We start from the raw sequence: 20,280 nt of genomic DNA, 5'->3' as shown, positions 1-20,280 counted from the left end.
TCTGAACTGATCCAGGATGTTAAAATAGAGTTAATTGAGCCCTGCTTTGTTGCTTAGATTACTTTTTTGTTTGTTATGCAACATAAGGCTTAATTTACTAGAGAGCAACTCTTCTGACTTAAATGGGTTGAATGTGAATGTGAAATTGGCTGTGTGGTGGATAATCACTTTGTGGCTGATTTTAACTCTGAATGAGGAGAGCAGTCGTAGAGTTAGGAGCGTTCAGCCAGGCCCATGATTCTGCTGCTGAGAGCCCTGCCAGTTTGAGTTGTTGGCTGTAGAGTGCTTCATGCCCTTACCTAAAAATCAAGGTTGAACTCGGAGCTCAAACCTCTTCCTCATGCTTATGCTGGTTAATCCACTTGCTCCCCTGACAGCTGTGTCTGAAGACAAGTTGATTGTAGTTCAAGATACTCCTTTTTTTCACAATGCTCAAAAAACCCATTAAAGTTTCTGTTCCTGCTCTGAGAAAGGTGTTTTTTTACAGCATAGTTACTGAAGTACATTTGTAAATAGCTTGTGCTATTTTAATCCACCATGGCATTCCATGACCCATGAAGTCAGATGTGGAATTAGTCTTTAATACATAACCACACAGTAGTTAAATTTTCCTGGGGTGTTTATTTAAAATGTCACCTTTTCCTTGCTGTTTCTTCAGCAGATACAGTGGATATACATGCCTTTGCAGATCTTGTAGTTTCATTGCAGTGCTGTGATTGCACATTGAAGTTGCACTTGCTCTGAAACAGAACCATATCCAAGGGGATGTTGATTTGTTGTGCATATTAGTTGGTGTATGAGCAAAAACGTTTGGCTTAACAGTGGGCATCTGTCCAAGTCCTCCTGGGAAGCCCAGTGCTGTGCTAATAGGGATGACTGAAAATAAAATCTAGAATTAATGTTGCCTTAAGGGCAGAAGCATTAGTCAAGCAGTGAAGTAGCAACTACTAATCTTTTCAAGTGTGTGCTTTACATATATAAATAGATATATCGTTCCTGTGTCTGTTACAGAGGTTGTTATTCCAAAAGGCCTTCAATTCCCAGCAGTTAGTACATATTACTGTTATCAATCTGTTTCAACTACATCACCTGCGAGACTTCAGCAATGAAACGGAGCAGCACAGCTACAGCCAGGATGAGCAGCTCTGCTGGACACAGTTACTGGCTCTCTTCAGTACGTATGAAAATTAATTTTTTTGGGGGCGGGTGTGTGTGTTTCATTTTTATATGGAATCTATTAGTAATTTGCTGTCAGCATCTAGGTTAATGGTTGTGTAAGTTATGACAATAGACCTTATGGAAGAAAGTTAAGAGAGAAGGTGGTTGCGCAGGGATCGTTTATGTCTAGCAGTGCTGACTAACACAGGATTTGTGTGCCCGGGACTTACTTTGTTTGAAGCGTCGCAGAACTCGGCATCTTTTCCATGTTTCTGAAAGAACAGTTTAACTTGGGTGCAAAGTTTGGTCCAACTTAGCAGTGGGCAGTAGCCCACTTGGGGAGCTGCTCCTCAGTTGGCCACAGTGCAGTTTGAGTTCCTTTGAATGGAGCTAGTTCTGATTCAACAGAACTGAAGTTGAAGCTGACTGAAATAGGACCTCAAGTGCTTCTGTGCTCTGGATAATATCAACTAGGTAAGTGGGAATGCAGACCATTTTAGACTCTAGCCACATAATGCTGATTTCCTTAACCTGATCCAGCCCATGATCAGCTTGGCCTTGTTTGTAAACACTTAGATTTCTGAATAGCTGAACTTCTCCAGATTCTGTTCTGGAGTTGATTCTGAAAACACCGTGGTCACACGGGTGTGGTTACTGCTTCTCAGCTTGTATGCTTTAATGGGCCTGAGCTGGGTGCCTGCCTGCAGGGCTAACTCAGTGGATTTGTGTGCCTGCTGACTGGGGAAGTGGATAAAATGCAGGTAGATAGTTGAGTTGATAATTTCTAATAAATAAAGAACAAATATTTTTGTTATGGGCTTGTCTCACTGGATTTTGTTAATTTACCAAAATGATTTGTGATGACACTTGAAAAGGAGAAGTGGAAAAAATGCCAAGATTCAGCTTCATGGTAGAAAGCTCTTTATTGGTAAAAAGATGTTCTGATCTGCTAGTGGATTGTTTAAGTAATTTGACTGCTTTGTTCTAAAGAACTAGCTCCTGAAAATAGGATTTTATGGGTGGAATGTGTTTGGGTTATTTGATTAACTTTAAAGTGTCATTCCTGCATTGTTTGTGTTTGGTTTTGTCCATCCCCTGTCCCCTGCATCCCCTGTTTCTAGTGTCCTTTCTTGGAGTTCTGTGCAAGTGTCCTTTACAAAATGACTACCAGGAGGACTCTGGGGCTGCATATCCTCTTCCAGCTGTGAAGGTTTCGATGGACTGGCTGAAACTTAGGCCCAGTGTTTTCCAGGAGGCAGTGGTTGATGAAAGACGGTAGTGAGTGTTAATCTTTCTTTTGATACATTTGATTGCATAAATTAATAATAACTGATGATAAACAAATTAGTAATGGGAAAAATGATCATATAACTTATTATTACAGACATCAAAATGATAGAGAGCAGATGTGCTAAAAAATTAGTAAAACAAGATTTGTGGAGTACATGAGCAAATTCAGTGTTTTAATTAGCTTTAGGTTTGCATGTAACTTTTAAAATCAGAGGGATCTACTTTATAATGTCTGACTTGAGCATAACTACTGAGTGTAGCTTTAGTCTAATCTGTTGTAATGATTTCTCAAATTTATTGAGGTAGGTGGCAGGAGAATACTTGCCTTAATTTCAGGCATTAAGCCATCTCTTGGGCAGTGCTGGAATCCAGTTTTCCTGGCTCCTCATCCATGAATTAATTTAATTTAGTAGAGGGCGTCTTTAAATGTCAGCATAGGCATTACTGTTCTGGACTGTTACTCTGATTTTTCACTTCTGCCTCTAATCTCATAAATTTAGGCTTAAATAGTTAAGAACTTGTCAACTTTTTTTTATAGCCTGTTACTTTTCATGTATTATAGCAATTTGTTAAAGTATTTCTGACCTGTAAGATGTTTCTTCAGATTGGAGTGACTGTTACTGACACAGTTGGATGAGTATTTTTCCTGGGATGGCCACTGTAAGGAAAACAGTGCAAAACTAGCTTGCTTATCTGGTCTTGTGCGATGTGCCACAGTGGTTTTGGCTCTCTTGGCAGTGTGTGCTGTAAGATGCAATTGTAGCCCAAGGCTCACATTTTCTGTACCTTGACATATGCGGAGCAGGGGTCCTATAACCTCGGTTTTGCTAAATGAGTAATAAGACTCCCTCAAATGTGGGCAAAGCCTAAAGCCCTGGAGCATTGGGAACTCCCATTTTAGAGTTCCTGAAGGCAAGATAAGGAAAATAGGAACTCACAAATTGTTTTGAGATGGTAATAAGTATTACTGTATGCATAGTCTCAAGGAAGACTTTATATCAATTTTTTAACAGGGAAGATAATTACTTGGTACAAAGTAGAGGAGATGCAGGGAGTAATTTATGGAGTATCAAAATGAATCTTAAGGTGTGAATGTATATTTTTTAGTTAGCCAGAGTAGGTCCTAACAGATGTAAAATCAGAGGTGAACTTGAAAGATAGGTACTACTAAGATTTGTCAAAATGGGTGTTAGTAGCCATTACATTTGTTGGCTCTTAATTGTCTGTCCATCTTCCCCATTATTTGTAAGGATGAGTTTTCTTTTTATTTCTATGGGAAGATCTGAAGGGAAGTACTTCTTTGCAGACTACACAAACACACACACCTTTATTGGCCTCTGTTTAATAAGCTTATGTCTGTTTCATATTGAAAAGTCTTCCTTACTCTGAGTTCATATGTAATTGTGCTCTTCGTTCAAGAAATAGTCCTTACACCTTCTTAAACTTTCATTTCTCCCCACTCTATGCTTATCATTTTCCTGTGGATAATTAGTCCTACCTCAAACTGAATGAGCCTCTGAAATAGGAAGGAAAAATGTTTACCTAGAAAAGTAGATGAATCTGAAGGCAGGGACTGAGGACAGAAATGACCGTATCAATACTAGTCTGTTGTCTTTGGAAATGAGTTTTCCAAACCTGCTCTGTGGAAGCCACAGTAGGTCTAGATTTTCTTGTGTGTCACTACATCACTCTTCTTTAGGAATCTTTTATTATGGAATCTCGTTATTTCAAATATTGTACAGGAAGGTTGCAGTTCACTGTAGGTTGCAACAGACTTGCACTCTCCTTTTCTTCCTTTTCCTGTTCCTTGTCAGTCATGGGAAGGAGCTATTGCTTAGTGTAGTGTGGAGAATAAGCATAAACATAATGATTCCAGTCTCCGAGATGGTGCAGGAAAGCGGATTTCGTGCAGGCTTTCGCGTGCACGATGCATTCTCCAATTCAGGTACTGGATGGTGGCGCACAGACTTACTGAGGGAGGACAGATTCGTTTCACTAACACCAAGCACAGTGGGCACCTTCCTAAAATAGTTTTCTCTTGCCTCCATGGACTTGGTGCCCATCACTAAAGCAGAAGGAGCTTTTAAAAAATAGAAGGCAGCCCCTTGGTGGCAGTTAAATGTTAATCACCTATGCAGTGATCATTGTGATTTTTAAATTATTTGCTCCAGGGCCTTTGTAAAGAATTTCCAATAATTTCTTGTACTGGTATTGCCACTACAAGGCAGGGAGACTGCCAGTTGACCTCTAGCTTAATGGTCTTACTCAGTGCAACCCTTACTTAGACCTTCCTACCTTTCTGGTAACTGTTCCAGTGCTACAGTACAGTGTTCATGTTCACAGAACAGAAGTAATTCTGAACAGCTGTATCTTGATCAACTGTTTTGCTTCCCACTGATTTAATTTACTGTGCATTGAGAGCAGTCTGCTTTGGGCTGGAAAACATGAATTGCAAACAGGTGCTCTGAATGTTTGCTCATGCAACAGGTTTGTCTAGTTAAATTCATAGCAGTCTTTCTAACTTGCTGGATAATGAAGACTATGCTGCGAGAGCCTTGGTAACTTTAGATTGGGTTTATAAAAATATTCTTTCAAGAAAGTGGTCTATTCCCTAACACTTGAGAGAAACTTTACCTTTTCTTGGAAATCAAAAGATTAATAGGAGTTGTGACTGTGTAACGGAGTTCAATGTTTTCTTGGAAAGGTGAATAGATTCCATGTTTTGTAGTTTTTACTTATGGTTTGTCTGTTTTCTGATTTGTAGCATATGGCCCTGGCTTATTTCGCTTCTAAACAGCTTCCAGCCTCATGAAGAAGATCTATCCAGTAATAATGGTAAAGATGCTTCTAGTCTGTGCTGTAAAGAACTGGGAACAAATCACATTTTTTTTCTGATGATGTGGGGAATTGCAGTTGAAGAGCAAATAAGGAAGCGAGTTGCCTTCTAGTATTAGTGCATATGAATACTTTGCAAATGCTGCTTTGTCATGCTGAGCAGACTTTGCTCTGTTTTATCGTTCCTGAGCTCCTCAAACTGCAGGGTGGACCAGTACAATTAAGTGTGTTAATAAAAAGTTTTACTATGTATAGTACCTTGCTGAGATACCTACTTATGATACTGTACTCAATGCTTTCCTGCTTTCTTTACACTGTTTACTGTCTATTTGCCAGCAACCCCCCTTCCAGAAGAATTTGAATTGCAAGGATTCTTGGCTCTGAGGCCTTCATTCAGGTGGGTGATAGCTGAAGGGAGACTACTTTTGCTGTTGTTACTACTTTGATAGACATTGACCTGTTGTCTACGGTATCTTATTTACGAATACTTACGACAGTATGGATTGAAGTAGGTGTCTTTTCAAATCAACTGTAACAGACAATGTAGCAAAACTCTAAGGAAAGTCATAGGCTTAAACTTTTTTTGTTTTCTGTTGCTTGTGACTTTTTTCATTTTCTTCTGTAGTCTTCAGACTAGTAAATTGAAAGGGAAACATTTAAGAAGTGAGGAAAGGAATACTTTTTGATGAAAACTGCTTGATATATTTTTATTTTATTGGTTTTTTTACTCTGTTTTTAACTGTATCCCTGTACCTAACATCATGCACAAATGCTGACTAAATATTAGATTTTTTTTCACTCAACTATTACTTATCTGATTTTCACCCAGATGAGCTTTTGGCAGTTTATAATAAAGTAATGCTGACCAGTTGCATTTCTAAAGAAATATGATGTTGCAGAGAGTAATTGTGTAATTAATATTATTCTCTCCTATGTCAATTCTAGGAACTTGGATTTTTCCAAAGGCCACCAGGCAATTACAGGAGATAAGGAAGGGCAACAACGTCGGATACGGCAACAGCGTCTGATCTTCACAGGCAAATGGATTGCTGATAACCAGCCAAGGTAATTGCAAGTAGCTTCTCTGTGTTTCACTTGCTGCTGTAATGCAGGTGCTAGTTACAAACGTTACTTTTCTCACTATTCAACACAGTGATTAGGGACAGAGCTAATAACATGTTCTGTGGCGTGCCATTGCTTCATAGACTGATTATTTTAAGGAATGTATTTGATGTACTTGCTTTTCAATTCCTTTTTGTCTTTTTCAGGTTGATTCAGTGTGAAAATGAGGTAGGAAGGCTGCTGTTTTTGACAGAAATCCCGGAACTATTATTAGAGGACCCTAGTGAAGCCAAAGAGAGTCTCGCCTTGCAGGAAACATCTATTGCAGAGCCGCTATCTACAGACGGGAGCCCTGGACTCAAATCAGTTCTGTCTTCTGGAAGAAGCCTGAACAACAACTGTGACGCAGGAGAAAAACCGATGGTCACATTCAAGGAGAACATCAAGCCACGGGAAATGAACAGAGAGCAAGGGCGAATCTATCCCCCTAAAGATGTAGGTAGGGAAAGACGGGACTATAACAAAGGAATAGTAGCTAATAAGAATGATGGAAAGAAGGATAACAATAAAAGAAAGAATGAGACCAAGAAATGCGGCTTGGATAAGATGCAGGAAGCAGGAAAGCAGAACGTGGCAGTTCAGGTAAGCCTTTAGATCAAAGGGATACTGTGTCTTAGGCGGTACAATGTTTGTGTCAGGACTGTCACTGCTTATATAGAGTACGGTAGAGTCGAGGTCTCGCTGTGGGCCCTGCAGGTACAGCTAATGCACAAGAAACATAGAAACATGTCTCAAAGATCAGGTATTAGTGATCTTTGGGTCTCTGCCCTTTTCCTTGATGCTGTCTCAATTTGTTGGGGAGGAAAAGGTAGGGGAGCAATGAAAGATGATTTTGCTGTGTTAACTGCCTTAAAAAACAGACTTCTACCTGCTGTTCCTCAGATTATTCAGGCTACCAAGGCAGTTCAAAAGACCAGGTTGTAGTCGTGCTCATGCCCATGGTCTGTTGTGATGGAACTTGGTACTCTGTATTTTCAGTTCAGTTGACTTGTGCACATTCAATAAATTGAACACATCGCAAAACCACCGGTTGTATATGTGCAGTAAGATCTTCTGTACTGTGCGTGCAGTCAAGTGGCTCTTTGTGGAATAAGTAAAGCCACACTGCTCTTAAATCGTAAATCTGTGCTCAGGCACTTGCTCAGAATCGTTTGTTTCACATCAGCTGTTCTTTTATCAGTTGTATTTTCTTAGAGGCATGCTTTTTTCCTCACTTTTTCTGAGCATTATGTATGAAAATGCTCACCTCATAAGTAAATAGTGACTATGCTGGTCTGACTTCCATTAAGTTGTAGTAAATAGGGGTGAAGAGTTTCAGGGTTGATCTGATCCGTACCCGGATAGTTTGGCTGCATCTCAGTCATTCTCTAATGACATCTGGAGGCATTTAATGATATGATGGAGACTCTTTATTATTTCCCTAGAGAAACTGTGTCGGTTCTTCACTGTTCTTGCAAGTGGAAATTATTTCCTAATGCATTTCATCTTCCTTGCCTCTGTGTAAGCCTATTACTACTTCCCAGGACAGGTCTGCAGAACAACTTAAGTCTTCCTCTTTGCAACTGCTCTGAAGACCTGTCTTGTTTTCCCTTAGGCTAAGCAAACCAGCTCTTTCAGTCTTTCCAGCTTGTGGTGTTAAGACCCTTGGATCATTCTTGTTTTCCTTCTGATTATTTGCTATTAAACATCGTTATGAAATGGAAGGCCAGAACTGGCAATGTTATCCAGTTGGGTTTGCAGGGGGTCCTACCAAGGGGGGTAAAGGAGAGTAGCCTACAGAAAGTGTGTAGCAATTGTGAGTCACCAAACAAGATTCTGGTATCTGAAAACCAACACAGGTGAGTTAGAATAGCAAGTTTCTTATGTATTTGTTGAAAACATCTGGAACATGGTTGCAGGCCTGAGCACAAGTCCTAGTTTTGGTGTTTGTGCCCGTCTTGCAAAATAAGGACTTGAGGCTGATAAAATTAAAATACCTTCCCTATCCAAAAAAACAACCATACTTCTCAGAAAATCCAGTGAATTTTAACCCAGCTGATTTATCAGAAATTTGCTTAAGAGAGAACCCAGGAAAAACTTATTTCTAACCCAGCTGTAGCAGAATCTTTTCTGATGTGATTGGTCACTCTTCATCTCTTGTTGATAGAAATTAACTTTGACTTTTTAGTTTTGTCAGCTATATTTGTTATGGCAGCTATTCCAGTGAAACATCTTCTGTTTCATATAGTTTGGTGGACTTACTTACCCAGACCCACTCTAGAATATGGGGAGGGTTTGCTTTCTCACCTCCCCAAGAAACCACTGCTGGGTTTTTTTGTACTGATTGGTAGTCTGTTAGTGCTCTGCTTTGGCCTTCCTGGAAGTTTCAGGCTTTATCCTCCATAGTTCATTGCCTTCAAAAGCCTAAATGCTGCAAATTTTGCAGCTTCTACTTAGCAAAAATGTTAAGAATATTATACAAAGGTAATCAGTCCTGTTTCACAGGTAAGTGGAGAACTTCCACATTCAGACAGGATCACAAAAGTGTGACATGGGTTGAATCTCTGCTATCTCTGCTCTCTAGGGAAAATACAGTTTGGTGCCGAGGAAGGTTTAATGCAGGCTTACTCAAGGTGTTACAGGCTCTTAAGAGGTCACTGTGATGGTACGGTATTTCTCTTAAGTACCATGTAGGAACACGTAGAACCACTAGGAGAGTAAATAGTTGGTAGTATTGGCAGTTTTGAGGTGAGATCAAGTAGAAGCAGGGAAGCAACCGAAATTTGTCTGTCTTGATTAACCAATTTTAGTTATTTAGGTTTTTAAAAGTTAACTGTAAATCATGGTGGGGAGGGGGGGCGGAGAGGTGCGCTTTTGAAAGCCACCTTTAGAAATGTTGTATAGCAGCTTTGAATTTATGATGGGACCAGAGCTCGTGTTTTTAAATCCCATGGCAGGAAGAATGTCTTTGAATTCTCTAATGTTGTTATAAAAGAATGCATAGCTCTTGGTATTGGTTATTAAAATATTTGGCTTATTGTGGAGAAAAAAAGGACAACACAATGTAAGTTGAATACATAGAATGTGACAAAGGGTAATGATGGTCAGTGAATAGGTACATCAAGAGCAAGGGCTGCATTATTTGTTGTGCTTAGCATCAGCCAGAACCTTGAGGTGAAGTTTTCTCCTGATTTTTATCTAGTGGGAGATCAAAAATACACCCAAAGCTCCCACTCTTACAATCGACTTTTTTAATTAAATGCAAAAAATAAGCTACACTCCCATAATTTCTAAATGGGGAAATTTAGATTTATTTGGAAAAGCATTTGAATGCATCTACCCCTTTACTACTATATTTTGGCAGAAAAGACCTGCCCTCTAACTCCTTTCAACTCATCAGCAATAAATGTTGAAATAAACCCCCCACAGTTTTTGTTTGTTTGTTTTGGATTTTTTTTTTTTAATTTGGTCCCTGGTAAAACCCCTTCTTTGAATCAGCTTTGAGGCTTGGCATCAGGTCTGCTTCCTGGGCCCTTTCTGTATTGCCCGGGTTCCTTGCTTGCTGTCGTTTTCCTGCCTGCTCCATCTTGCATTCCAGGCAGTTCTGCTGAGCTGAACAGAAAGGGAAAGTAGTCTTCCCCTCTGTCTTCCTCTCCAGGAAGACCCAGACTGCAGCAGACTCAGAATCAGGTAAACATTACATTACATTCTTCTCTCTGCCTTTAACTGGTGCAGCTCTTTTAACAGAACATAAGCAGTTACACAGTAAACTGAAAGGTTAAGCACTTCTGCTATGTCTTGTATGTTCCTAGTCAAAAGAATTTTGTAGTATGCAGGAATTTGTGTGTATACATCACCATATGGATTAGGCTGAAAGAGTTCCCTAGGAAGAATGTGGTAGCATGTGGTTTTTAAGGTGCTGCAGGTAAGTAGCATATGTTAGGTTGAAGCAGTGCCCTAAGAGAAGCACAACAGCATCTGCACTTCTCTTTTTAAGGCACTGCAGCTGAACAGCAGAAGTCTGTTGTATGATCTGAGGATATTGTGTCCACTTCCCACTCTCTTGCTAGAGAAAGAACCATTTGCATCTTCTGGGTAGATATCCTTAGAATGCTTTTGTGAGGCAAAGAGTGCCTGAGGACAAGCAGTGTAGACTGCCTGCAGTCAGTGAGAAGAGAACGGGGTTCCTGTGTTCTAAACATCTCCCAATTACTTAGGGAAAAGAAAATAATCTCTCAGACAATCTGGGAGTTCATTTTTTGTCTTAAGATATGATGTGGATAATTACAGGAAAAGTTATCTAATTTCTTCTTACTTTCTTTTACATTAGGTGAAGTCCCAGACAGAGATGAGGAAGACTCCAGTGTCTGAGGCAAGGAAAACACCTGTAACTCAGACTCCAAGTCAGGCCAGCAGTTCTCAGTTCATCCCCATTCATCACCCAGGAGCCTTCCCTCCCCTTCCTAGCCGGCCAGGTAATTTGCATCATTCTTTTGAAATGTGATTATTATTGACTGCAAAGAAAGTATGTAATAGTGGTTGTTACAGCCTCTGAAGGTAGGAGCTGTTTTAATCAACATGCATTCTCATGTTGAGAATCTTACAAAGGAGTAAAGAAGGGGCATAGCAGAACTGAAACAAGATAAATAAGATTCCTATGCTTTGGAATTGAGGTCTGTCATGAAATCTGCTGTCATCTTCTTGGTTAGTGGGTGTGAGATCAAGGAACTTCATAGTAGGCTGTTTCTGTAGTTAGTCAAAACATGACAAAGTCTTTTGGTAGTTCAGGAGGAAGTATTCTCTGTGCATAGGACTCTATTACAAAAGATCAATCACATTGCTTTCTTCTTTAAAGCTCAGTTTCTTTTGTAGTGTTGCTCATGTTTTAGGCTGTAATTTGTGTGGTGGTCTTTGCTGTTGTTGCTGCATTGTGTGTTCCTATTTTGTTGTGGAATGTTCCTGTCATATGTTGTCATCCATGTTTGTTCATTAAATAGCTGGAGGCTGTTATCTTCCCTGCAGCTGTATGTGTAGTTGCTTAATATAAGACAGACATCTTCCCTGTCCCAGTGTCAGCATAAAATGTGGCCCGTGAGATGCAGAATTAAAGCTTGTCTTCCAGACCTGGCTTGTCAGTGTGAACTTCAGGAAAGAACCTGATCTTGCAGATACAAGGATTTGTTTACTTACTATCTGTCTCTGTCTAAATTAATCCAGAGTCTGGCGATCCTTCGGGAGGAGGCAGTAGACTTATTGATTGCTTCTGTCCATTGTTCAGAAGTTTAGTCCCTGAAAATGTGTGTGTTTGAGGGGGAAGGAACTTCAGGGGTAAAAACATCAAAACCCCCAGAATGGTGAAGGAAAAGATAGTGGGGGAAGAAAAATCAGGGAGATTGAGGTGTGTGTGGAGGGAAACATGACTTTCCTAAATGCTGCCCTGGCTGACTGTTATCAATACTTGCAATATTGCAAGAAAACTCAAGAACGGATTCTGAATTCAACTATGATCACAGCCATGTATGTGCAAAGATGAGAAAGGACATTATAGTGCAAGTATGTAAACTGGTGTTTCCTGTCCTTGTGGTCTAAATGAGCAAAATAAGAAGAAAAAAAACCTCACAAAATGATTTCTGGAGGGAACTATCTGCTCTGTCAAATTGTGATTAAAGATGTGTTTTTATCTTTTTCAGGGTTTCCACCCCCAACCTATGTTGTCCCCCCACCTGTGGCTTTCTCCATGAGCACGGGGTACACCTTCCCAGGTGGTGTTTCTGTCCCAGGAACCTTCCTTCAGCCCACAGCTCACTCGCCTGCAGGAAACCAGGTGCAAGGTGGGAAACAGTCCCACATTCCTTACAGCCAGCAACGGCCCTCTGGACCAGGGCCAATGACCCAGGGACCTCAGCAAACACCACCTCCTTCCCAGCAGCCCCTCTCATCTTTACCAGCTCAGGCAACAGCACAGTCCACAAGCCAGTTACAGGTCCAAGCGCTGGCCCAGCAACAGTCCCCTACGAAAGCTGTGCAGGGTCTGGGGAAGAGCCCACCACACCACTCCGGATTCCAGCAGGTAAACTTGACTAACGCAGCGGGCTAAGCTTTGTTTAAAAATAAATAGCAACATTCAAGACTTAAGTTCCTGGATTACCTTTTCAAAACTGTCATTAAAGACCCTGGTGTGGAATTTTGATCTGTGAATTTCTGGGCAAATTTGTAGAAGAGCTGAAGCTTAGTGGGTGCAAACATACGATCCTGTAACTGAGAGGGGAGGTATTTCTGGAATGGGCAGGTGGACATCCTTTCCCCTTTTTGGTTTATATTCTCTCCCCTGGTTATTTCCTGTAGTAGTAGTATTATATTGTACTGTAGTTATTAAACTGTTCTTATCTTAACCTGTGGATTTTACATTCCTTTGATTCTCCTCCCCATTCTGCCTGGGGGTGAGCAAGTAGCTGTGTGGTGCTGAGTTACTGGCTGGGTTTAAACCATGACACACAGCAAATCAGAATGTGGAACGTTTATCACAAGTGAACCAGACGGACAGTTTGAATGGAGTTAGGTGTTCAGTTAACATTAATTGTTCCTACGTGCTGGTGAAATCATGTGTTTCTGCCTCAGTATCCACAGACGGACTCGTCAAAGCAGCTCTGGAACCCGCCTCAAGTCCAAGGCTCACTGGGGAAAATCATGCCTGTAAAGCAGTCCTATTACCTGCAGGCCCAGGACCCTCTAAAATTATTTGAACAGTCATTACAGCCTCCTGTGATGCAACAGCAACCTCTGGAGAAAAAAATGAAGCCTTTCCCAATGGAGCCATATAACCAGAATCCCTCAGAAGTCAAGGTGCCAGAATATTACTGGGACTCTTCCTATGGCATGGCTGACAATAGGGTGATGGCACAGCAGTCTAACATGGACCGCAGGGGAAAACGGCAAGGAGTCTTCCGCCCAGAGCAGGATTCTGTCTCCAGGATGACCTTTGAGGTAAAGATCTATGCTATAAATGGTGAAAACCAATATTCTTTAACTAATACTCCTGACAACTCTAGGAGTTTCCCTGTTTCAAGACTGCTCTGTAGTCCCAAGTAGGTCTTTATTTAGTAGGGATCTGGGTATCAGTAAATGGGATTCCAGCAAACAGTGATGAATTTTCCATTATTGGTTGGCTGTGTGTGGGATCCGGCTCTTGAGGATTTGGTTTCAGGTAGGTCTAAGTCTTGTTCAGTGTACATGTAACATTGATCTCTGCACTGTGTCTGTCAGGTCGAGAAACATGGCAGCTCATAGTTTTGGGGAAAATTCTTGTCTGGCAACTGGTGAAAACAATAAAAGCCATCCAAATAATCATAGTTGAATTATTACCTTTTAGATGAACTCATGACACCCATATAGTACCTTGAATGTGTTGAATGGCTGAGGCTGCAATAGGAAAGGCTGGAAACTGGCGATGGCAGGAGCAGTTGTGTCTTGGATTACTACTTTTTTTTTTTTTCTTTTTTTTCCTGCAAACTCCCCCCTGCAGTGAGAAGAGCTGAATGAGTTCCTTAGCTCTTGGTTGCACTAATGTAATACTTTGCTTCTCTTCATGCCGTTGTGCTTCATGTTGCTGTTTATAAAATCTGCACTCATTGTTATTTATTAACAGTCCTGGAGTTGTCTGGGAGTGCTTGTAAACATAAATTTCCTTATGTTTATAAGGAAATTTAAACAGAGGTCTCTTTAAACCTTTGGTCAAATGCGCCTCTGTAAGTGCACTCCGGATTTTCAGAAGGTCAGTTGAGATCACTTGGCTTATTCTTCAGAGAGAAAAGCTAGACAATATAGAGGAATCTGCCTCTACCCTGATGTCAGGTTGTGGTTTTTAGATGGAGACAGGATCAAAGCCTTGTTCTAATGCCTAAAAGGGAAACCTTGCCTTGGTGGAAGCACAGTGCAGTACAGACAGAAGCTGCACCCGTGATGCTTGTGTAAACATCCCTCACAAAAGCCAAGATGTGGAGTTTGACCAGTGCTTTGCAGGAATTTTTTGGCTCAGAGGTCTGGTCAGCTGTGCATTGGTGTAACCGCCATTAGCAGCGAAAATAAGTCTCGTGGGATTTGAACTCCACAAATAGATGAGGGAAGAAGATGCAAACGTAATTTTATTTGAAACCTGAATTACTCACAGGTCAGCTATAGAAGAATAATTTAATGATTTTTGTGTTCCTTTGTCCTTGAATGTGAAAACAGGTTCAGTATTTGGCATGGATGTAATAGGAAGCACACGCTCCACTAATTAAAACTAGCTGCCCACCATTTTGATGCTGCAGTGCTCTTCCCAGTATGTGTTAGGCAGTGTGGCTACTTACATGTTCTGCTCAGTATTTTCTCTGTGTACCTCAGCACACTTCTGCTGCACCACTTTCTCGCCTCACACTTCTGCATGCTGCCTTCTGCTTTTCTCTTGCTGTTTTCCTTCACCCCGCTGTGCCTTAGCCTCTCCTCACTGTCTCTTGCTGTTCCCCTTTCTGCCTTCTGTTGTCTCACTGTGGTCATTTCTGTCACTAGGACCCCAAGAGCTCCCCTCTGCTTCCTCCGGACCTGTTAAAGAGTCTGGCTGCCTTGGAGGAGGAGGAAGAGCTGATTTTCTCTAATCCTCCTGATCTTTACCCAGCTCTGCTGGGGCCTCTCGCCTCTCTTCCTGGACGAAGCCTCTTTGTATGTATTTGATGTAATACTGCTGCTTCTCACTCTTAACTAGCATCTCTTTCTTCTGTGAAATTATAAGAAATGCAAAATGCCTTTCTCTCCCCCATCTCTCCTGTCCACTTCCTGCTTCACCCTTGAGCTATTCTTCATGTGGGAGCTCAGACCAGCTGAAGGCCCACATTATAACTCCTGGGCTGAATCCAGGCCTGATAATTTGTTCAGAAATCAGAATACCAGTGGTGTTCAGGAGAGACATTGATACATCATTTAATGCACTTGCTCTTCTGCAGTTGTATGGGCTTAGTAGTCAGGGCAAGGAGGAACACAGATTCACCTGTGGGAAGTCATCAGGAAGAGCATGGCTTATTATAACTTGTTTATAAAAATTCCATAAAGGCAGGGGGAAGAGTTCCCTACTAAAAGGATAAGAGATGGTAAAAGAGCAAAATGTCTTTGGAAGAAAATTTCAAGCAACTGGCTAAATAATCGGTAACTCCTATAGAAATAGTCATTTTTGACAGATTGAAAGATTTTATTTTTTCCCTACATTTATGTATTAAAACCTTCCTAGTTCACTAGCTGCAGTGTCTTAGAGCTGCTGAATTTGTAAATTGCCTCTGAAAATGCAGTACACCTTTCTGGTATGGCTACAAGCATGTTCATTAAGTACTACCATTTCAGATTAGTAGCAGTAACAAAGAAAAGTAATTTGTGACTCGAAATCTCTGATCAAGTCTATTCCTCATTTACTTTACACACCATCCCAAAGAGCCAGTAGCAAAATAGATACCCATTTCTGTCTCATTAGATACCTTCGCTAAGAAACTAATAGCTGCTTCTTCAGGAGCTTCCTTTGAAGCTCCTACTGTTGCTGTCTGCTGACAAATGGAAGGAAATTCTCTGTGCAAGCTGTGTGCATATGCAGAGTGTGAATTTTGTCTGCCTTTTAAAATGTGCTTTCAAAGTAATGAGTTGTCACTTTGAAAATCTAACAAGCTAGGAGCTGCTTGCAAAGAAAATGAGGCTATTTGTCTTAGGTTTACAGGATAAAAGCAAAGATATTCCAGATACTGAGACCATGTTAAAGAGAAGGGTACACTAGTTCAGGTTTCCTGTTTTTTTGAACAATAAATTTAAAAACATCTTACATGCCTGAGCTGGTATGAGTGCAGGAGGGCTTTTATTTGGAACAAGACTGCACCTTTCATTCTGGATCACACAGTTTTACTTATGGCTTCACTATTTCTATGTCTTGGTGATCCTGATCCTAAATTTGGTGGTGTTAATTGTCCACCAGCCAAGCTTTATAATTTTTCTTTGGTTTCTGTATCGCTGATAACTAGGCTTGTTTCAGAGACACTATTTTCCACTGCTTGATTATAGTAAGAATTGAGGAGAAAGCTGAGAAATACTATGCTGGAAATAACAGCTGTGTGAGAGGGGGTGGCCACAGATGATGGAAAAGGTCACACAGTCCATAGTATCTTACCATGGAACCCCATGGGGAGTTTTTGAACCTCTGTTTTAAGCACTGGGTTTTGTTTTGGGGTTTTTTTGGGGGTGGGTTTGGTTTGGTTTTTTTTTTTTTTTTTAATTCCTCTCTACAGTCATTTATGATGAAAATGAAAGAGCACTAAATGAAACTTGGACTCTATAGCCCAATTAAAAAATCATAGCTCTTAGCTGCTCTTGCTATAAGAATGTCTATACAGCAGGGATGTTCTCAAAACTGAAAAATACTCTGTCAGGAGCAGCGTCCAAGAGTCTGATCTTGTTTGAAGGAGTCCTCTGACCACTGGGAAGGATCCGGTCTTGTTTGTACGAGGTCTTGTTCCCCCCGCTCCCCCCCCCCCCCCCGGAATCTCCCCTCTAGACGTGTCAGTGTTACACTTAGGGTTGAAAAGCTGTTCTGGCAGTGGGGTTTGCCCAAGACTCTCAGCTGTTGATTTTTAGATATTAATCACAGGTAGTAGGGAAACTTTCTGCATTTGTTAGTCTGTTCTCCTTATCCTCTAACGTGCTGGAGCCAAAAAACAAGGAAGGTTTTAAAAGTGACCAAAACCATCTTGACAGTTTCTGATAGCATACTTTCCTCCTGCTCACTATGCTGAACGATAACTGCTCTTCTTCCCCTTTTTGGTTTCTAAAGAAGTCCCTGCTGGAAAAACCATCAGAACTGATGTCTCAGTCGTCGTCTTTCCTGTCCTTCAGTGGCTTTTCTCTTAATCAGGTAAGTGAGGACCAGAGTCTGCACCTCTTTGCTGTTTGAGGTTGCCATTAAACTGGGTAGCATGGCAGAAATATGGGGATATCCTTTAGTTCAACCCAATGGCAAACATGAAAGAAATCTGTATGTGTGCCTAACTTCAGTCTGTATCAGCAAGATTATCTTTGCCTTTTCAGTTGTCTTCACAAATTCATTCTAGCTGGAGTTCTGCAGACGTACTGTTGTATCTTGCAGAGTTCATGGGCCCCTTGCTCATAGTAGAATCATGGAAGTTGGCTGAAAAGGTGCATCTCAAAGTGTTATGGTGTGTAGGGTTGTTTTTTTCCTGAGCACTGGATTACCCATTCTTTTCCAGAGAACTGAGCAGGCTCTTCATACAATTTTTGTGAGTACTGGGAATTTAAAGATTTTTATGAAGGTTTTGCAGTCCAGCCAGGAGAAATCTATCCTGGTTCAGAATGTCATGGATTTCATGTTAAATAAAATGGTCAAAGAAGGAGCTGGGGAGTGAAAAAAGAGTTAGGGAAATATTTTGATCTATAATTGCTTCCTTTGTACAGTCTCAGTGTTTGAAATAAATCTAGTGCCTAGACTAAATACTCCTTTGGTTTTTGTTTTTTTGGTGGTTTTTTTTTTTTTTCCCCAGGAAAGATACCCAAATAACAGCATGTTCAATGAGGTATATGGGAAAAACATGAATACCAGCACAAAACTAGAAGTCACCCCTTCAGTTGCTCATCAGGAGACTTCACTATATTCTCTCTTTGAAGGGACACCGTGGTCTCCATCCCTTCCAGCCAGCTCAGGTAATCCTGGTATGGTTTTTCTTGTGTCTAGTGATTTAAGAGGATTTGAGTTAATTCTGAACATAGTGCAAGTTGAATGTAACTGGACATAAAAAAAACCAAACAACAAACCAGCTTGACAAGGTGTCTGAAGGTTTCTGGTTTTCTTTATCTTCAGAAATATGAGGGGATTCTGTAATTAATATAGCATAAGAACCTGGGTTTTAATTGAAGTAGTTGAGCAGGATAAAAGATCCTGAAATTTCTTTACCTTACATTCCTGACAAGCATTTGGGAGTAGGGCTTCAAACATTCATATACTTTCAGAGTGGCTTCTTTGGAAAAAACAGGAAGAACTGAATTTCATAATGTAGGTACTTCATAGAGAAAGAAACTATATGACTGAAAAGTGTGGAGGAAAATATTACTGGGATTTTTGTGTAGTTTGGCTTTGGTTTTGGTTTGTTCTTTTTTTATTAAGCTGCCTACAAAGCAAACCAGCTTTTTCTTAGTAATTACCTTAGAAGCATAAAATATTTTAAATGTTTTGTTATGATTTTATTCTCACTAAAAATCCAGGTGAGTGTGAGGGAGGAATTAAGTTGAATCTAAGAAATGAATGGATTTTAAATAACATCTGCACTCAATGGGACTTTTGGTTTTACTAAGACTAAACAGAAATAACTGTTGTGGGTGAAATGGAAGGAGTTTGAAAATGCATTTATTCTAGAAGGATTTATGGCTCACGTAGCTTCAGCCTTCTCTCTCTTCACTACTTCATTCAAGACCACGTAGTCTCTTGCATCCTGCTATGCTGTGTTGCTTCAGGCATCATTCTCTCCTGCCTGCCGATAGGCTTTTTCATGCTTGCTCTCACTTTTTCTCAGTATTGTGTTCTGGTCTAAATTGATTTAAAACTTATACAAGTTTAAAACGTTCACAGACTTTGGAGTTCAAGTTGTAAACTTGCAAACTCCTCAAGGTCTAATGGATTTCTCTTTTTTTTTTTTTTTTTTTTTTTTTTTTTTTTTGGCTTGTCAAGCTTGGAGGGAGAAATTTTTTTTTTTATCTTTTTTTTGATTAAGAAAAGTTTTTTCAAGAAATCTTGGGGAAAACTCGCTTTGGCTAGCCACCCCTCTTGAGGTTTTCCGGGTTTTGTTTTTCTGGTAAGCACATGTATGCATTAAACACATTCATTCTGTTCTTGTCTATGCACAAAAATTTTCACTCAGAACCTAGGAATTTGCATTACACTTGCGTAGTGGAGGGAACCTCTATAGTTGACCTCCCGTATTGGAGAAATCTGGGTCATGGCAGCATTTGCAGCAGCACTAAAAAAGTAAAAATGGGAGGCTCCTGCTGCTTATGTTGACCTTTTTCCTCTTGCCTTGTAATCACTAGATCATTCGACACCAGCCAGCCAGTCTCCTCACTCCTCCAACCCCAGCAGCTTGCCAAGCTCCCCTCCAACCCATAACCACAATTCTATTCCCTTCTCCAACTTCGGACCTATTGGGACTCCAGACAACAGAGACAGGAGAGTTGCAGACCGCTGGAAAACAGATAAGCCAGGCAAGTGCTGGGTTCCAGGTTTGCGTGAAGCTGGCTGATGGTGTTTGCTTTGCAGTGGTTTTGCTACATTCTGTTGAATTTATCTTTCTACCATTTTAGCAATGGGAGGGTTTGGCCTGGACTACCTTCCAGCAACATCCTCGTCTTCGGAGAGCAGCTGGCACCAGACCAGCGCTCCCAGTGGCACCTGGGCAGCCCAAGGCCCTCCTGCTATGGAGGACTCCTCAGCTGTGCTTATGGAGAGCCTGAAGGTACGCTTGACTGAAGCTGCGCTTAGGAATGGGTGCTTGTTTTTCCTGCAGATTCACTTATGCAGGCAATGTGGGAGGTGTGACCAGTGCTGGAATATGTCACGGTTTTCCAGTCCTTGCTGGTTTAGAGTATTTTGCGGAACAAGACCAGGCTAGCAGAACTGGAAGAAATATGAAATTTGCTTTGACTATTCTAAAATTAGTAATTGTTAACATGGGATGATTTTTATGGTAATGGGGATTCTGGAGGAAGATAAGCTTCTTCCAGGGAGCCTCTTTTTAGAAGGCCTTCTTTGAAGTCTAGATAACTTTTATGATAAGCCGTGTATAAGTGATGAAGAGGGAGAATAGAAAAAACTGTCTCCGCTTTCTC

At 40.8% G+C, this 20,280-nt stretch overlaps 1 protein-coding gene across 6 annotated transcripts in view; it reads left to right on the top strand.

Moving 5' to 3' along the window:
- Nucleotides 1-20,280, top strand: part of SMG7 (SMG7 nonsense mediated mRNA decay factor) — a 51,969-nt gene that overhangs the window by 29,485 nt on the left and 2,204 nt on the right. For 3 of the 6 annotated variants that reach the window (XM_030494000.1, XM_030494003.1, XM_030494002.1), the window contains exons 9-22: nucleotides 1,012-1,174; nucleotides 2,280-2,436; nucleotides 5,213-5,283; nucleotides 5,620-5,680; nucleotides 6,229-6,348; nucleotides 6,552-6,987; nucleotides 10,715-10,859; nucleotides 12,075-12,454; nucleotides 13,003-13,368; nucleotides 14,932-15,081; nucleotides 17,222-17,302; nucleotides 17,946-18,105; nucleotides 19,486-19,656; nucleotides 19,756-19,907. In XM_030494000.1, coding sequence (XP_030349860.1) covers nucleotides 1,012-1,174; nucleotides 2,280-2,436; nucleotides 5,213-5,283; nucleotides 5,620-5,680; nucleotides 6,229-6,348; nucleotides 6,552-6,987; nucleotides 10,715-10,859; nucleotides 12,075-12,454; nucleotides 13,003-13,368; nucleotides 14,932-15,081; nucleotides 17,222-17,302; nucleotides 17,946-18,105; nucleotides 19,486-19,656; nucleotides 19,756-19,907 — 2,613 coding nt within the window. Of the gene's footprint in view, nucleotides 1-1,011; nucleotides 1,175-2,279; nucleotides 2,437-5,212; nucleotides 5,284-5,619; nucleotides 5,681-6,228; nucleotides 6,349-6,551; nucleotides 6,988-10,714; nucleotides 10,860-12,074; nucleotides 12,455-13,002; nucleotides 13,369-14,931; nucleotides 15,082-17,221; nucleotides 17,303-17,945; nucleotides 18,106-19,126; nucleotides 19,251-19,485; nucleotides 19,657-19,755; nucleotides 19,908-20,280 lie in introns of those variants that run through there. The other 3 variants (XR_003992531.1, XM_030494001.1, XM_030494004.1) reach the window with 3 other exon arrangements.

Source organism: Strigops habroptila, chromosome 8, assembly GCF_004027225.2.
Source record: "Strigops habroptila isolate Jane chromosome 8, bStrHab1.2.pri, whole genome shotgun sequence".
NCBI lineage: Eukaryota > Metazoa > Chordata > Aves > Psittaciformes > Psittacidae > Strigops > Strigops habroptila.
The sequence above is the reverse complement of the archived record's forward strand: the minus strand, read 5'-3'. Positions and strand labels throughout refer to the sequence as shown.